Source organism: Carassius gibelio, chromosome A4, assembly GCF_023724105.1.
Source record: "Carassius gibelio isolate Cgi1373 ecotype wild population from Czech Republic chromosome A4, carGib1.2-hapl.c, whole genome shotgun sequence".
Lineage (NCBI taxonomy): Eukaryota > Metazoa > Chordata > Actinopteri > Cypriniformes > Cyprinidae > Carassius > Carassius gibelio.
This window is the reverse complement of record NC_068374.1, coordinates 27,370,603-27,388,755: the sequence shown is the minus strand read 5'-3', so window position 1 is coordinate 27,388,755 and position 18,153 is coordinate 27,370,603. Positions and strand designations below refer to the sequence as shown.

Sequence of the window (18,153 nt, the reverse complement as noted above, 5' to 3'; positions counted from 1 at the left end):
TACAATCGACTGTAAGCCAGCATTAATTTTTTTGCGTGCAATGTCCAATCAACAACTACTATCTGTTACACTCAGATGTATGCCACAAGTAAAGTCACTTTTATTTCCACAGTGCTTTATACAGTACAGACTGTTTCAAAGCAGCCTCTCAGAGATAAACAGGAAAAAAGAATACATTTTGGAAACTCAACTATTGAGACAATTCTGCTCTAAACCAGCTCTAAAAGACAATAGTCTAATTTCACTACTGAAAAAAATTCTTTAAAAAGTCAGAATCAAATACTTTTAATTTAGCTATGATTTTTTTAAATTACATTTTTTCTTCCAGAACCAGACTCTATTGACTTGTTCACTCTGTATGTTGCTGTCATTCTCTTTTTCTCCTTCAGAGATCTGCAAGATCTCGATGATTCTACTCAGCTGCCTCTTCTCTGTCATTTCTCTGAGACTGCAGAGGGCCTCACCACTATTCGAGCATTCAGGTCAGTGAATTGTGGGTTTTCTGAAAAGCACGTGGCTGTTTGCATGAACCACACTTTCTCTTTCTCTCCGTTTTCCAAGACTGGATGCAGAACTAAGCAGTTGCATATGAGTGAGAACAGAATTAAGTCTCCAGAGTGTTTACTTGAATGAATTGAATGTTCTCATCCTTCACAGCTGTGTTAGCTCAAGTTGGTCATGGTTCGGCATCACGTAATAAATGGTTTTGACACAAAGTTAAAGGTCTCTGTTTTCAGGCACGAGGCTCGTTTTAAGCAGCGGATGTTGGAGCTAACGGACACCAACAACACAGCCTACCTGTTTCTCTCTGCTGCCAACCGGTGGCTGGAGGTCAGAACTGTGAGTAAAGTTGAGTTTTAATGGATTTCAGAGGTGCTGGATCTGAAGAAAAAAATATTAGGGGAAAAAGTACTTGCACTTTCTTACCAAAATGATACTGTAGTAGAAATAGTAAAGAAATCATCTGACTTTCAAATTCAAATGCATGTAATGTTCAAAATTACAATCTTGCTGGTCTATTAATTATATAAATCAATAAATAACATTCAGTGAAAGTAAACACAAGACAGAAATTAGAAACTGAACACTAAAATAACCACACAAAAAAATAAAAACGTTTATTGAAATATAACTTCAAATGTTACTTGTTTACTTAATGTAGAAATATCAACACGATCTCATGGCAATTCATAATTACTTAAAATTTTACCATAGTAGTGACTAATTCATATGAAGTTGTACAAGAATTTGAATGTTTTTGTACAATATGTGTACACTCTGCTTAGTGTTAGGGGTCGAGCTTCATGTTTTGTGTGTGTGTGTGTGTGTGCGCGTGTGTGTGTGTGTGCGTGTGTGTGTGTGTGTGTGTGTGTGTGTTTGTATGATTGCATTGTAAAAAAATTAAATGAAAGAACTATCTTAAAGCACTAAAATAGTTACATTTTCTCATGAGATACTCTTTTAAATTGAATTCAAGAATATTTATATTAATACTTAAGTTTTTCTTTAAAAAAAAGCATGCACAGAATGATTTTAGTAACCAAATTGGTACAGATAATTGTAACATTTAATTAATATTATTATCAACTAGTAAAACTTTTTCCTCTCAGGATTATCTGGGTGCCGTGATTGTCCTCACTGCATCAGTTGCAGCGATCTGGACCTCATCTCAGTCTGGTCTGGTTGGACTTGGTCTAACATATGCCCTCACTGTGAGTTATCCATTCAAACACAGCTTTATTGAATTTCTAGCATGCAGCAGTGGTCATCAGTGATTTAAAAGCACTTAAAAGTCCTCTACATGCTTTGTGTTAAGGTGACAAACTACCTGAACTGGGTGGTGAGGAATCTGGCGGACCTGGAGGTCCAGATGGCTGCAGTAAAGAAAGTCAACAGCTTCCTGAGCACAGAATCTGAGAACTATGAGGGATCCATGAGTAATAAATCCTTCCCTGACACTTTTAGTATCTTTTCTAATAATAATAAAGAATACATTTATTTCGATAATCATCCAGAGTATTATTTTGTCTCTAAATTAAGATTTAGATTCACTAGATTGAAGCCCATTTCCAGCTTTCTTGCTTCCAAAGAGCTGCTACATGTGCGTTTCCTTACATTGTAGTGCACTAGGACAGAGTGACCCGACACAAACCACTGAGAGCTTCACGAAGGGACGTTCAATACATCTAAACTCGCCTCAAGAGATGTAGGCCCTGAGAAAAAGAAGTTTTAGCATTATCATGTTAGTGCCACTGTTAGCCTCAGAAAATGTCTTATTCTCCATCTCCTCAGTGACATAATGGAAAACTGAGCTGGATAGCAGTAGGCATGAGACTAAGCACTGACATTTGATCACCATATATAGCTGTGCTAATTGCAGCTTGTTAAAGTGCTCACTTGCAGTGCTCTGGTTCTTTGTTGCCACTGATGTATTAGTGTTATGTCTACTTTATACTCTCCTCAGATAAAGTCATGTGTGGCGGCACTTAATCCACTGACTGGGCAGGAAAGAACATTCTGTAGTTAACCATTCTTTAAATGAAAATCTTTTGCAAAACATGCTTTGAAAATTAAAGGGGCAGTACGTTTTTTTCTCCTTAAAAAGTTTTTGCGCCTAAAGAAATGAATAGTACTAAAATGATGTGCACATAAATGCAATGATGCCTCCAGATCACATGACCAGTCGGAAATGTCAGATTTGCTCTTGTAACTTATAGCATGACTATATTGGCCTAGCTGTTGAATATATAAAATAACGATCAAACTACTTTAATTTCAGATGTCTCACAGGTACCGGAAGACTGGCCGCAGCATGGTGAGATCAAGATACAAGATCTGTGTGTCCGTTATGACACCATGCTCAAACCTGTCCTCAAACACGTCAATGCACACATTAACCCTGGGCAGAAGGTACGCAACAAGCCACTCTCAGAAAAATTATTTCTTGATTATATTGATTATATTTTGTTGCAAGCACAACATTTTTAATTTCTTTAAAAATAAGAAAAAAGAAATTGGATAAAAAAATAATAATTTAAATATAGATATTTTTTTATCCAAATGTTTTTTTTTCTTATTTTTAAAGAAATTTTAAATGTTGTGCTGGCAACAAAATATAATCAATATGTTTAAGCTGAACTACTTAACTAAAACTGCTAAAACTGAAATAAAATAAATGAAGGCTATATATATATATATATATATATATATATATATATATATATATATATATATAAAACTAATAAAAATGATAAAAGTACATTATATAAATACTAACATTTAAACTAAAAATTAACATGAAAACTATATTCAATTAATAAACTTCAATGAATAAACATTATTATTACCCTCAAGCTGTATTGTATGTTGTCTGTTGACCTTAAAAGTATCAATATAAGGTCCTAGATGTCACAACCTTCAACCGAAGCTGACATTAAGCATTTGGTAGCCCTGATACCGATCGAACTGTTGCAGCACATAACACTCAGTTGAGGTTTGGTCACTGTGGTGTTAATTTTTTCAGTGCTCTGTGAAACCACAGTTAATCTCTGCCTGAATATCAACTACACAGTGTAGCAAAAGCCCATCATCCACTTTATTAGTCTTGTTTTTAGGAGGCCCCCTGGCTCTCAATATACAAGCATGACAGCTTCTTATTGTGACATGGGAACTTTAACTGTCCGCACTAGTTTGTGTAATTTAGGAGAACAGCAGCCCTGAACATGTTTATACAAAAGCAATCTGAAAATGTCAGGCTGTGTCAAGTGCTTACGTCTTATTCTTTCTGTCCCAGGTGGGCATCTGTGGTAGAACAGGCAGTGGAAAGTCTTCGCTGTCTCTGGCCTTTTTCAACATGGTGGATGTTTTTGACGGTAGGTCTTCCCAGGACACTTTCAAGTCTCTATTTAATGAAATCTTATGTTACGCTGAGCATTACAGCGTTCGGGTGTATGTCAGGCTTACTGCTGGGGAGACGCTGATGCTTGTGGATCCCTAGAGAAGAAAAAAATAGTTAGGAAAATATAAAAGAAAAGCCATGGACATTTTTGATAAAGCTATTTTAAATGTCCTCAGCTGCTTACCCTAGAAACATTTATTTCTCTGTCTGTGTTGTTTGTGCTTATACTTCTGGTTATTGTCAATTTGACAAGCAGCCATGATGTTATATTTAGACATAAACCATAGATATCTGTTGAGTCTTACTGTCATTATTGATGATGCAATATATTTAGTACATGTTCACTAATGCATTTGAATGCTAAAAATGTTTTTTCTTTCATAATAAAAAAAGAAGTAGAAGGCAATGCTAAATAACAGTTATAACTAAATAGTTATTTTAAGGGTATTGTTTTTATTATGACAAACAGAAATACATCACAGTTATTTTCTCCATGAGTTTTATCATATTATCCAGTGTGCAGCATTACCATATTTCTCTTAGCCAAAATAAATCTTTAGCCAAATCAAACAGGTCACGCAGTTTTGTACACATGAGCAAGGCTGTAAGAGATGTTTTAAATCAGAAGTGCACAGACTCTTTCTTCACTTCCATATAAAGCTAAAATGAAAATCTTACGAGCTGTGTTTGGTCTCCTGATATCCACTACAGACCACTATGTTTTAAAGTCATTGTAAACTGACCTGAATGCCCAAAACTAATAAAAACAATCCTTCAAGGAAAGATGAAACATTTTAATGTGAAAAATCTTAAAGTTTAAAAATCTGGGTAACTAATGCATTCCTATGACATTAAATTGATATATAATGGAAAGTGCATGTTTTATGTGATTTATGACAATTTTTCTCACAATTTTTAAACACCTTTTAAATGGTTTAACGAAAATGAAATAAAAAAATCAAATATTCAGTGCAGTGAATATCAGCTAAATATAAAATATAAACCAAAGATGCTATTGTTAGCTAAAATCACATCTTTGTAAAAAAGAAATATATATATATATATCAATAATGAAATAAAATATTAATTTCAATGTAGTGTCTCAAATAATATAAGCTAGATATAACATAAACCAGTGTTATTGTTAACTAAAACTAAATAAAATAATAATAATAGTAAAAATAAATTATTAAAATAATAAAATAAATGAATGAGATAAATATCAAATATAAACCATCCTTGTTATTGTTAGTTAAACATTTAAAAGTTAGTTTTAAAAACTTAAAATCAATAAATATACTGTATTTTATATATATTAAATGAAAAGCTTCGACTTAAAAACAAACAAAACTGAGAAATTGGATTTCTTTGGCAACTAACTGAAATCAAAATAAATGAAGGTTAAACATAAAAAAAATGACAGAAGCAACAAAATTACCAAAACTTCAAGTGAAATACAGAGAACAATTAAAATATAAAAATAAAAGCTTGTTCAAAATCGTGTATGTCACAATCTTTTTTTTATTATTATTAGGAAAGATTGTTATTGATGGCATTGACATCTGCAAGCTTCCACTCCAAACCCTGAGATCCCGTCTGTCAATCATTCTACAGGATCCAGTGCTGTTCAGCGGCTCCATTCGGTATAAACAAGCAAACATGCTCCCTCAAGCATACAAACAGACAAAAAGTACATTTGTAGCTCACATGCACCTCACATGCACTCACTGAGGCTAAACTGACTCAAACAGACAAGACCAGGACCAAGACCAAACACTCCACTTCCTGCCTGACATTTTAATCAGAGGTCCCGCATAAGCACAGATCATTTACAAAACACAGGGTCCCCCAGGATCTGAAATAGGGGACGTTCCAATATATTGGCATTGCATAAATCTGCTGTTCTCTAAATAAGCTATACATTCTTATCTATTAAGTATTTTTTTCCTCTATATGTTTCTTTTCCAACAGTGTTAAGTATTTATTTTACTGGATGTTCAATATGTTCAACTTCTCACGGAGACTAAGTGTCATGTTTGTTTCTGAAGACAGTGAGCATATGGGGTTTGTTTAAAGAGGCCTCCAAGGGATAAGAAAGAAAATAAAACTGAACCACCATCACAAGTCATCTGGGAATGGTTTTGGGCAAGCTGTTGTCATGATGATGTTTATACAAAGCAGGCCTAATGGATGATTGGTCCCAGGAGACAGAGCGTACGAGTTATTAGTACAGCAAATCTTTCCTGATTTTAATTTTGGAAAATGTACAGCCATAAAAGAAAAAGCTGTAGCCAGGATCCATTTCCCAGTGTTTCAAAAACAGGTGTGAATACGTAATATTCTCTTATGGTCATTGGGTGCTTTAACACTGTGACCCTTGAGTGTTTTGTTTTTATTAAGGGATAGTCCATCCGAATATTTTAATTCTGTCATATTTATTCAAGCTAATAATGTCCCACATCTTTCTTAAGTGGAACCAGAAAAGAGTTACTTTGAAGAATGTTCAAGCTGCTCTTTTCCATAAAACAAGCACTTGGTAAATGTTTTTTTTTTTCTTGGTCCAAATTACAATAACACAGTAATATTGTGAAATAATTTAAAATATTATTTATTTCTGTGAAGGCAAAGCTGATTTTCAGCAGCCATTACTCCAGTCTTCTTCGGTGTCACATGATCTTTCAGAAATCATTCTAATATGCTGATCTAGTATACAAGAAACATTTGTATTGAAAACAGCTGTGCTACATTTTTGTGGAAACAATGATACCTTTTTTGCAAGATTCTTTGAATAGAAAGCTCAAAAGAACAACATTTATTTGAAATATTTATATATAAAACATTATTTTGTAACATTATGCAATCTTTACTGTCAACTTTTGATTAATTTAATGCATCCCTGTTGAATAAAAGAAAAAAAAATCATTTTTGACACCAAGCTTTTAAAATACTGTATGTCAAAACGTCAGTTACTCGTGACAAAACAATCAATAACCATTGATTAATGAATATCAATATTGTTCCTTAAACAAAATTATCATATGACTTAAGGTGACTATTCAGAGGACTTGAATGTAGCACACAAGTCATATGGACAACTTTTATGATTCTTTTATGGTGCTTTTTTTTTCAAATTATGGTGCTTGACATCCCCATTCTCCTTTAACTTTCATTGTAAGACAGAGCAGAATGAACATTCTGCTAAACTTCTCCTTTCATTTTTTTTTACTGGTTTTTAACAAGATGACGTTGAGAATTATTTTGGTAAACTGAATGGCTGCTAATTCTTTGTGTGTGTGCTTTTGTTTACACGTGCATTTTTAGGTTAAATCTTGACCCCGAGTGCACTTGCACTGATGACAGGCTTTGGGAAGCGCTTGAAATTGCCCAGTTAAAGAATATGGTGAAAGCACTTCCAGGGGGATTGGGTAAGAATGATACTCTCCAACTGTTCACCCGTTATCCGGATTGGTTGGACACCATAATGTCAGTTACCTCATGATTTTGACTCCAAGTGGAAATTCTCTATTGCAATGAAATGCTGGAATTTTCTGACCTTTTAATGATAACCCGAAACATTCCATTTTATTTAAAAGTGATATTTTGTAAATCTGAACAGCTGTAAAGCATCATGCTGTACGTACTGTATGTCTTTCCCCAGACGCTGTGGTGACAGAAGGAGGGGAGAATTTCAGCGTGGGACAGAGACAGCTCTTCTGTCTTGCCCGGGCCTTTGTCCGCAAAAGCAGCATCCTAATTATGGATGAGGCGACAGCTTCTATAGACATGGCCACGGTACAACCACATCTGCATCTATGGAAGACCACTTCCATTCCATAAGAGAAAAATCATGACTTGGTAGATCATAACTATGACATAAAAGGTCGAAATTACGAGATACTACGCCTTAATTTTGAGAGAAGTCGAAATTTTGAGATAAAAAGTCAGATTTACAAAAATATATGAAAAAAACCCTAATTACGACAAAGCTTTTAGATTTCTAATATTATTATGGCATTTCATCTCAACGTTTTTTGTCATAGTTTACATTAATTTCATTATTTTGACTTAGTATTTCATAGTTTTTACTTTGAATCTCATAATTGTGACTTACTATATAATAATTTCAAATTTGTATGTCCTAATAATGTCTTCTTATCTCACAATTATGAGTTTACCAAAGATTAAATTTGGTAAAATTTGACAAATTTACATCTGTTACATTTTATATAATTTGCTAAACCTTTATAAGCAATATTCTCAACACATTTTACTTGCATAAAGTGATGTATTATATTAATTTGGCATTAAAATGTCTTTTGTGGTCAATTCAACAGGAAAATATTCTTCAGAAAGTGGTGATGACTGCATTTGCTGATCGGACGGTAGTCACTATAGCAGTAAGTTACTATATGTAAACTTTTAGTGGGTCTAAATAACAACACCGGCACAGAAATACTCAAATCAATAGAGAAATAGATCTTTAAAAGTAAAAAAGGACTTTTAACACTGTCCAGGCTTTGACATCTTCACTCCTTTCTCTGTTCTCATCTTTCTCCACCAATTCTGACAGCTGTCAATCAGTCACTAACAATCTCTTGGCATTAACACATTGGCTCTTAAGAATATTATTAGCTTGCAGCCACATTTGTACTGAAAACTGTCAATCAGAGCCACAGATACACAAAAATGGCGTTTCTGCCTCTGTTTGTGTCACTTAAATGCATCCAGTAAACTGCCACAGAACTTGACTGAGCTCTGAATAAATGCATGATCTCTGTCTGCTGCTCGGCTTGCTGCACTTTTTCACCCATTTTCCGCTCCTCACCCTCATCACGTTTTTTCTTCTCTTCTTTCTCCTTCTTTTTCCACCTGTCTCTCTTCCTCTGACACAGCACCTGGTTTCCTCCATCTTGGAGGCGGAGCAGGTGCTGGTGTTTGAATCTGGGACTCTGGTAGAAAGCGACAGTGCTCCTAACCTCTTGGCACTGAAGGACAGCCTCTTCAGCATCTTAGTCCGGACGCACAAGTAACTGTGCTTTGCATCCGCCCCTAGATGACTCCGCCCTGGCACATTGGTTGGTAACCAAGAGCTTCCTATGTGTGCAACCTATTAGAACACTTCACCTCACAGTCACCAAACCTATTCTAAAGCCAGCTTACTGATTTGACTAGGGATTTTTATTTTTCAACATTTATATTTTAGATTTCATCTGATCATCATTTATCTTTCACATTTTTTAAAAACCTTTTTTTTTCTCTCGTTTACTTGCATAGTCCTGTGGTTTGACAAATGAATAAATTTTTTTACATACAAATAGCCACAGTAAAGGTGTTGTGAGACTGTTTTTTAGAACATGACATAAAATTCCCTTACCTCACCAGGTATCCTAAGAAAACTGACTCTGTCCTTGTCACAGCACTATATATATATATATATAAACATTCCCGACAGCTAAGGTGATGCTTTAATAGAAATAGGTTTGATTGTGCCCTTTTTCCACAGCATCGTGTCCACACTATCCTGACAGCTGACCTAGTTATTGTGATGAAGCGAGGAAGCATCATGGAGTATGGAAAACCTGAGATTCTCATGGAACAAGAGGACGGCTTATTTGCATCCTTCGTCAAAGCCGACATGTAGACTCACTCATCTACGTTACCACATTGGTTTATACCACTTAAGGCCTTACATAAAAAAAAGACAGCCATTTTTGGCAGTTGCATCAGAAAGGACTGGACTAAACACAGACTCTGAACTGTCATTGTTTTATATGAACGCTAAGTACAGTATTATAAATTGTATTTTTTAGCATTTTGTTGCTCTTTTTCTAAGTTGATGATGCATGTACTCTGAAGTGCATAAGCAATACGCATTTATCTACTGTGTTTTGATTAGTTCCAACACTGTACAGAGCTTGTCTGTTTGGCTGAGGCCTGACACTCTTGTTTGTCTGTCTGAAGTGCATTGCTGATACAGATTTAGGGAAGAAGGACAAATATAGCTGGCTCCCCAAAGCCTGCACCCTCACATGCCTGTGATGCACTCTTGACAGAATTGATAGCCCACGCTTTCTGGGAGTCCTGCAATGTCCACCAGATAAACCCTAATGTGTTCTTCATACCCTAAATACAAAACTGATTGTATTTTATACTTTGTACAGTATTCCTCTATGCTTATTACTTAATCAAATATGTATGTATTAATCTATACACTCCACATACATAGCCTATATTATGTAAAAAAATAAATAAATAAAAACATTAATTTTGGATGCAATTATCAGATTTGAAAGCCCTAATATACACACCATAAAATGTTTACATTATATTTTTATGCATAGGCTACTTTAAGCAAGTAGGCCTACAGATTTTCAAATACACTACAAGTTAAAAATAATTTCAAACCATGTGATTTTTCTCTCTGACGTTTTATTATGGGGATGTCAAAACGAGTCTGCTATCTTTGTACAGCCAGTCGATATATTGTACACATAACGTCCTATGTTTCTCTCCCCAGTCTGTACCCTCAGCTCATTTTTACCTTTTAACCTTCAGCTTTCTTTATCTGATCGCTTTGTTTTCTGGAAGTAACAAGCAAATATGACCTAAACAAAATTATGTTGTAAGTGACTCTCTGTCCCTGCAGTAAAATTATACATTGCATTGGTAATCTTTCCGTTCACTGCACGCTGACTGTCCGGGCTGGAGATCTGATTAATATTTGCAGTAAGCTGTGATGTCACACTTGAGCAGATATATTCTTCAAAATCAAAAATCAAACTTCATTGCGAGCCAACAGCAGCAACGTTTAAAGTGTTTCTGCAATTACCGCTAAGCTCAGGTATATTCGTGTTAGTAATGATGGACTGACAGTTTTATTTGTACATATGTAATTAATATGGCATTTGTACCTTAAGCATTATGGTGTATTTTCACACAAGAATTGAAAATAAAAGTTGCTTTTTGTGTTTGCTTATCTCTGTTGATTGCTTTTGCATCGGCCTAGTATTCAGCGAAACATGTAAACAATATACGAAATAACAGTAAAACAATTCTAAAAATGAAAACTGTTTATTAAACGCAAAAAATGTGAGAAAAAAAATACATTTGACTTTTGCATTACTTCAAAGTCCCTTGGGTAGAAAAAATATAGTTCGCTACACAGCGATCCCTTCTGTTCACATTTAGACTAATTCACGTAAATCGATGCCAAGGACTTCCAAATATGGTGCTATCTGGCCTCGTTCCTATATTTCCATACACAGAACCCCGTTTTTAACGTGAGAGAAACATATTAAGTGTGATATTATAAAGATAACAAATAAATAGTTGATTTTTAAATTGTGGAAACATAGCTACCGAAGCCAAAGCAAATATCTGGATAATGTTTACTTTATATTAAGTTGACAGCGTATTTGTATCTTACTCTCTTTTAGGATAAAATTAGATATATAAACCTATCAGTGCAGATTTATTTGTACAGCACTTTTCATATATCATTTCGAAGCATTTTTGCGGAAAACGTTGCCTTAGTGAGCAGCTAAAGATAGCAGTGAGGAGAAACTCCTTACACAACTATTCTTAAGTGTGTATGTCTCATAGAAGAAAGGATTATTATTTAGTATTTTTTTAATATAAAAAAACAACTGGCACATTTGGGTTAATTACTATTATTTTATTGTAAAAAAAATGTGGCTGGCAGTAAAAGAAAACATTCACAATTGATCTTATAATTTTACTGTCTTCAGAAAGCAGGAAACAAAATTATATGTATTCCATAAATATGTCGAATATTTAATCTCAACAAAAGTATACAAAGTTACCGGTTACATAAAATATAGCCTGTTTTACAATTTAAAAAATAAAATAAAATCAATTTTCGTATAGTGTTCCTAGCGCCCTCTTGCGGCCCTCGGGTGTCTCCGGGCCCCAGTTTAAAAACCCGCAATACAATAACTAATTGCGTTACACTATCACAGATACACACATTGTTCTTTTGTTTGTTTTGTGTTTTGTTTTTCCTCTATTTAAAATTTTCAAACTTGCAAACTTGCTGACCTGCAATTATATTGCGACTGCAGTTATCTTAAGATATCATATTTTCACAATTTTTAAGCCGTAAAAAAGGGCAGATTTAGTTAGATATTTTAAAGTAGTTTTAGATTCTTCTCTCCAGGGTGAATGTTTGTCGGAAACAGCAGGACAGTGATGTACCGCCCATGTGTGTAAGTCCTGTAAGAGCGCAGCACAATCATCATAAAGATACTTTTTTGAAGCCTTTACGCGGTGAGTGCGTTCATTATTAATCTGGTATTTACTGTATAAACTGACACAAGAACCCGGGTTAAGGTCTGATAGATGGAAAATAAGTTTCTTAACTTTAGTTTATGCTAGTCGAACAGAGTTAGATGGCAGATGCAGGATGGTTATTGAGCTGGAGCTGCGCTTTTGACAGTAGTTGAATGGAGAGCCTTTTTCCCTGACCGTTCGCAGTGACGTGCTCAAATAATGCTGCCGCGTAGAAGCATCATTCCCGAAGAGTTCGCGTTCTCCCCGGCGCTCCTGTCGCCGATTCACCGCAGACCCGTGTTCAGGGACCGCGTGAACAAAGCGCGCTTCATCGCCAAGAGCGGCGCGTGCAACTTGTCGCACAAGAACATCCGCGAGCAGGGCAGATTCCTGCAGGACGTGGTCACTACTTTGGTGGATCTCAAATGGCGTTTCACCCTGGTCATTTTCTCCATGACGTTCCTGTGCAGCTGGCTGCTGTTCGGTATGTTCTGGTGGCTAGTGGCCTTTGCGCACGGGGATCTGGACCCTAACCGTAAACCTGGCGTAGAGCAGTGTGTCACTAATGTCAAGTGAGTGTGCTTAAATCGTTAGTTATGATAAAAATGCGAAGCATGACATGAGAAGAATCTGTCTTGAATTCATTGTTTGTGCATGGAGACTAATAATGCTCAAACTATGTTGCTAAATTTATTTTTAATAAACTGTCCAAATATTTATGCCCTGTATCAAAACAAAGATTTATATTGGCATATAATATTTAAAACATTTATATTGGAAAATATTTAGTTATCAGAAAATGTTTAATTAAAAAAACAAAAAACAAATGGAAGAATAATTTAAAAATCATTATAGAAATTTCATTTTTGTGGATAATATTGTTACTATAGTGAGAAATTACTTGGCTGTTCTATTCCCATTATTTTAATAGTTCTAGAAGCCTGCAACTGTTTGTTTGTTTTCTTTTGATCTTTTCCAGCTCTTTCACCTCTGCCTTCCTCTTCTCCATCGAGGTGCAGGTAACGATAGGATTTGGTGGGCGTATGATAACAGAGCAGTGTCCCACAGCCATCATGTTGCTCATATTACAGAACATTATCGGCCTAATAATTAACGCGGTCATGTTGGGCTGCATCTTCATGAAAACTGCCCAGTCCCATCGGCGCGCCGAGACCCTCATCTTCAGCCGCCATGCTGTCATCGCCGTGCGTAACAACCGCCTGTGCCTCATGATCCGGGTGGGTGATCTGCGTAAAAGCATGATCATCAACGCAGTTGTGCACCTCCAAGTGGTCCGGAAGACCACTACTCCAGAGGGCGAAGTCATACCCATCCACCAGATCGACGTCCAGACAGAGAGTGCCGTTGCCAGCAACAGCATCTTCCTGCTGGCGCCCCTGATCATATGTCACGTCATCGATAAGGACAGTCCACTGTACGATCTCTCAGCGATGGAGCTGCAGTGTAACGATCTGGAGGTCATTGTGATTCTGGAAGGTGTGGTGGAGACCACGGGCATCTCCACTCAAGCGCGCACCTCGTACGTGACTGAGGAGATCCTGTGGGGCCACCGATTTGTACCTATAGTGACCGAGGAAGAGGGGGTGTACTCTGTGGACTACTCAAAGTTCGGAAACACAGTCAAAGTGGCCACCCCACGCTGCAGCGCCCGCGAGCTGGACGAGAAGCCCTCTATCCTGATCCAGACACTCCAGAAGAGTGAGCTGTCACAACAGAACTCTTTACGCAAAAGGAACTCCATGCGCCGGAACAACTCTATGCGTAAGAGCAACTCCATGCGGCGCAACAATTCCACACTTGCCGTGCCCAAAGTGCAGTTCTTCACTCCAGAGGGTGGACCAAATCTAGTAGTCACATGACAAAAGGACAGCTTAGTGATTTGCACCAATCTTTCTTTAAGTCCTTGTCTTTCTCTAGGTCCTTGACAAGCTCTTTCATTCTTTTTATCATTCCCAACTCTGGCCCACAAGATCCACTTTTCTGCAGAGTTTAGCTCCAGCAGTAATAAAATGCACCAGAACAAGCTATTTAGTGGACTACTGAAAGTTTGGGAAGATGGTTAAGGTGGCCACCCCGTGCTGAACTGGCCACAAGCTGGACGAGGACCCTCCATCCTGATCCAGATGCTCAAGAAGAGTAAGTTGTTGCACCACAACTCTTTGCACAAGATTAACTTCATGTGTCATATAACTCTGTGTGCAAGGGCAACTCGTTGCACCGCAACAATTCCACTCTTGCTTTGCCCAGAGTGTAGTTCCTCATCTCTGAGAATGGACCAAACCTTGCAGGCACATGTCTTTCTCTATGTCCCATGTCTGGGCATACTGGGCCCTTGAAATAAAAAAAAAATCTGGGTTTGGCACCAACCTTAATAAAACACAGTTTTTAGGATTACTAGGCCCTGTCCCAAATGAGACCCTAAGCCCTTGTGGTCTTCTCCTTAGACCACTCAGCAGAAGTGTGCATCGAGAGTGCATAGTGCAGCAAAGGGTGCACTAGCGAGCAATCTTCTGAAAAGTAAAATAATCAATGGGACACCCTAAAGCAATTTTTCCCAACCCTGTTCCTGGAGGCACACCAGCAGTACACATTTTGGATGTGACCTTTATCTGACCCATCCATTTCAGGTCTTGGAGTCTTATCTCAACCAGTGAACTGATGAGTTGATTCGGGTGTTTGATTAGGTAGAGTTCAAAAACGTAGTGTTGGTATGTCTCCAGGGACAGGATTGGGAAACAAGTTCATAAGAAGTTTGCCACTTGGGACAGGGCCTTGATTCTGATTGGTTTCCTGCATGACTGTTGATCAAGTCAAGTCACCTTTATTTCTATACTTCTCTATACAATACAGATTATGTCAAAGCAGCTTTACAGTGTTAAACAGGAAAATAGTGTGTCAAAAACGCAAGAGGACAACAGTAAAGTAAATTTTTCAGTTCATCACTGATTCAAGAGCAACAGTGGCATGGAACCCAAATTCCATCTGTGACAGAAATGGAGAAACCAGGCTCAAATAATGATCTTCAAATAATGTGTAATTCCTGAGAGCTCCACAAATAATTAGACACATTAGTCAACATGAAACAGAAATTTCCTATCTGGCTTCTAAAAGCATATTACAGATTGTACTGTGAACAATTCTTCTTACTTTCTTTTTGTAATTTTAAAATGTCATGACTGAACATTAGACTCACCTCTGGTGATGTATGTAAGTTGTTGTTGTTTTTTTACATAACACTTGGATTTTCTTTTCTTTTTTTATATCAAAAGAACCTTTTTCTTCTATAATGAACATTTTGTGGAATGGAATGTCTTTTGTGGATATTAAGTTTTTCATGTAACCATCAATGCCAATAAAGAAACTTTATTTTTAAGTGTACTTCTGTTTCAGCACGACAATGACAATGTTTCACATTTAAATAAACAACATTTATTTTTTCATTTGATCTGAAATAAATGGCATATGTGTTCAATAAAGCTCTGGGACTTTTATTTCAATTTACTCTATAAATGAAACCATATGCATTGACTAGGTTAAAGCTTAAATTATACTAGAAAAAAAAAATAAGAAGCAAATAAAAATCATTAATTGTGATTGTGATGCTGGTGAAGTGCTCATGTCGACCTCTGGTGGAGATCTGGAGAAATTGCATGTGTTGGCGACCTCTGATGGTTTGTTTTGCAACTACAGACGTAGACGTAAGCAGCAGTAAACTTTCCTCCAAGCTTCATTGCGACTAGCAAGAACATCTACGTTTATTATCTGACCGTCTGGCAGGTAAACGTCACGCGATTGTTGATGTAAATTGCATTCGTTTTTAAGTATGCGCGTGTTGTGTATTTATGTGCTGTGTTATATTTAAGAACGGGCTAACTTAGTCAAGCGTTTAGTGAACATGGTGAATGGCCCGAAAGTTAGTGCTCTGAACCGTTTAAATAAGTTATTACATTCCGAATAATATTGTTAGAACAATTCCACGATATGACGACACATACAGCTACGTTTATAGACCGAGTTTTATATTGTGCAACATGTCAAAAAGATAACGTGATGTTCCAGTGACAAGCTACTGAATCATCAGCTGCACCAACTCGAATGATAATTTGTCAATTTTACTGGCGAGTGTGTTTAATTCGTATTTTAATGCGTATTATTTATTATATTGTAAACGTAGCCCACATATTTACACTTTTAATCAAACACAATTAAGTATAGTCAAGTGGAGATCATTATTTTTAAATAAATACCGCCCTCTGGTGCCCACTTGCAGTTCTGGCATCCACTTGAAGTTCTGGCATTGATAGCAAGCTTCACACAATAGATGTGAAAAAGAAACAAGGACTCACTGCATAGCACTGCCACTAACTGCAAACAAATTTATTTATTTGCGTATGCGTCTTTTTAAATATATAATATGACACTTCTAAAGTATTTGTGGCACTTTGTTCTTGGTATAGAGCTCGGGCGTAGACGTCATGGAATGGTGCATTGTGGGTAACGGCGGCCATTTTAGAGGTATCGCAAAGCAGGTTTGTAATAAGATAATAGCCAGTCTCCAGAAAAAGTTATAGAACGTGACAAAAAAAGTTGCCTATACCTATACGGACAAACTTAATAATGAAGCCAAACAACGCTACTTAAAAAAAAAAAGAGGTTGTAGGCGGAATCGATCCCTATGAACACATGAAAGTTTACCAAGCCTCAGTTTCCCTGATAATTTATCCTACCGGGTCTGTGGAGTGAGCGCTTACACCTCCGATCAATTTAAAAATGTCACTTTCACTTTTTAAAAAGTCACTGGAGGCTCACCTGCAGATCATAAATGGATCTGCAAATTAAACGTGGAGAAAACAATCTTTTTCACTAAGGAAATGTTAACATTAACCAAGCATCAGTGGTGACACACACACACACACTTATCAGATTCTGCGAGCTATGAAGCTTGTCTATGCGGGTTCGTTACACTTCAGGAGTAATTACTCACCTATCATAGCCTACTTGCAAAAATCCACTGTTTTCCTCCGGTAGTTCTGTAATCCGGTATAATATTGACGAACATTCACCTCAGACACAACCCACCATTCACCAAAACAAGACGCTTAACTTCCTATTTTGAAGTTCGTTCCAGTTTTTTTTTTTTTTAAACAAGTTGTTCAAATTTGTTAAATACAGTCAGCACAAAAATATCAAAAAGCAAATTAAGTTCAGGATTGGGTCAAAAGAAAATGTTTAAACAAAAAATACAGACACTAAACTGACTCCCTTACTGGCCAAAAACTAGAGAAAACGTAATGTGTTTGTGTCTGAGTTTGTGTGTGTGTATGTGAGAGAGAGAGAGAGAGACCATACACAACATGTCTCACCATAACTATGTATTATAATATTATCGAAGGTGATGGTTTCCCTCCGTACAGTGGCGAGCCAAGCCATCTGACGCCTCTTGGTGATTTCAGACACCTTGTGTTTTTTTTCCAAGTAGGAAAATGTTGAAAACTAATATGATTCACGAGGCGTTTGCCCTGTCGATCATGAAACCGATTACAGCAGTTCACAATACAGCAATACTGAACCATTTTCCAAAAAATAATCAAAATTAATGACCAAATGACCAACGTTACCTAATGCCTACTATACAGTACATCTACTTCCGTACCGCGATTCCCACAATGCATTGCGACGTGACGCAACGATCCCGACCTCTATACTTGAAAACGGCTGCTTATCCCAGCATGCACTGCGCGGGGTAAAACAGTAGTCTTTATTTCTGTTTAAAACGTGCATAAAAACGCTTGTTTTTTCACAACGTATGTCTACTGTAGCATTTCGATTGCATATACACATACGCAGCCATATTATATGTGGAAGTGGGAATAGTTAAGTACGCTCACCATCGATGAAACTGGTGTGTTGTTTGGTGACTACCCCTCTCTGGTCTAAGAATCGTT

At 36.7% G+C, this 18,153-nt stretch overlaps 2 protein-coding genes and 1 long non-coding RNA gene across 13 annotated transcripts in view; 2 read left to right on the top strand and 1 right to left on the bottom strand.

Annotated features, from left to right (window-relative positions):
• LOC127975440 (ATP-binding cassette sub-family C member 9) overlaps window positions 1–10,874 on the top strand; it is a 34,940-nt gene extending 24,066 nt beyond the window's left edge. For 8 of the 11 annotated variants that reach the window (XM_052579579.1, XM_052579535.1, XM_052579512.1 and 5 more), the window contains 11 exons: window positions 390–482; window positions 738–840; window positions 1,611–1,712; window positions 1,817–1,937; window positions 2,780–2,910; window positions 3,794–3,872; window positions 5,433–5,541; window positions 7,220–7,323; window positions 7,557–7,690; window positions 8,233–8,295; window positions 9,402–10,874. In XM_052579579.1, the coding sequence (XP_052435539.1) occupies window positions 390–482; window positions 738–840; window positions 1,611–1,712; window positions 1,817–1,937; window positions 2,780–2,910; window positions 3,794–3,872; window positions 5,433–5,541; window positions 7,220–7,323; window positions 7,557–7,690; window positions 8,233–8,295; window positions 9,402–9,539 (1,177 nt within the window). In that variant the 3' untranslated portion in view covers window positions 9,540–10,874. Of the gene's footprint in view, window positions 1–389; window positions 483–737; window positions 841–1,610; window positions 1,713–1,816; window positions 1,938–2,779; window positions 2,911–3,793; window positions 3,873–5,432; window positions 5,542–7,219; window positions 7,324–7,556; window positions 7,691–8,232; window positions 8,296–8,790; window positions 8,956–9,401 lie in introns of those variants that run through there. The other 3 variants (XM_052579589.1, XM_052579569.1, XM_052579556.1) reach the window with 1 other exon arrangement.
• Window positions 3,582–18,146, bottom strand: LOC127975499 (uncharacterized). The gene is made up of 2 exons (XR_008157534.1): window positions 18,097–18,146; window positions 3,582–3,993 (listed from the first exon to the last, which is right to left on the bottom strand). It is a non-coding gene; the product is annotated as an uncharacterized LOC127975499 (long non-coding RNA).
• On the top strand, window positions 11,728–15,672 carry LOC127975475 (ATP-sensitive inward rectifier potassium channel 8). Its single transcript, XM_052579603.1, has 2 exons — window positions 11,728–12,759; window positions 13,167–15,672. Exons 1-2 carry the CDS (start codon window positions 12,407–12,409, stop codon window positions 14,065–14,067), a joined length of 1,254 nt encoding a protein of 417 aa, XP_052435563.1. The 5' UTR covers window positions 11,728–12,406; the 3' UTR covers window positions 14,068–15,672.
• Window positions 18,147–18,153: the final 7 nt, after the last annotated feature.

What these genes read in the sequence shown, in the direction of transcription:
- LOC127975475 (XM_052579603.1), top strand. Translation starts at nt 12,407, where the DNA reads ATGCTGCCGCGTAGAAGCATCATTCCCGAAGAGTTCGCGTTCTCCCCG. An exon ending in CAGTGTGTCACTAATGTCAA is followed by an intron (nt 12,760 to 13,166) that starts GTGAGTGTGCTT and finishes GATCTTTTCCAG; the next exon opens with CTCTTTCACCTCTGCCTTCC.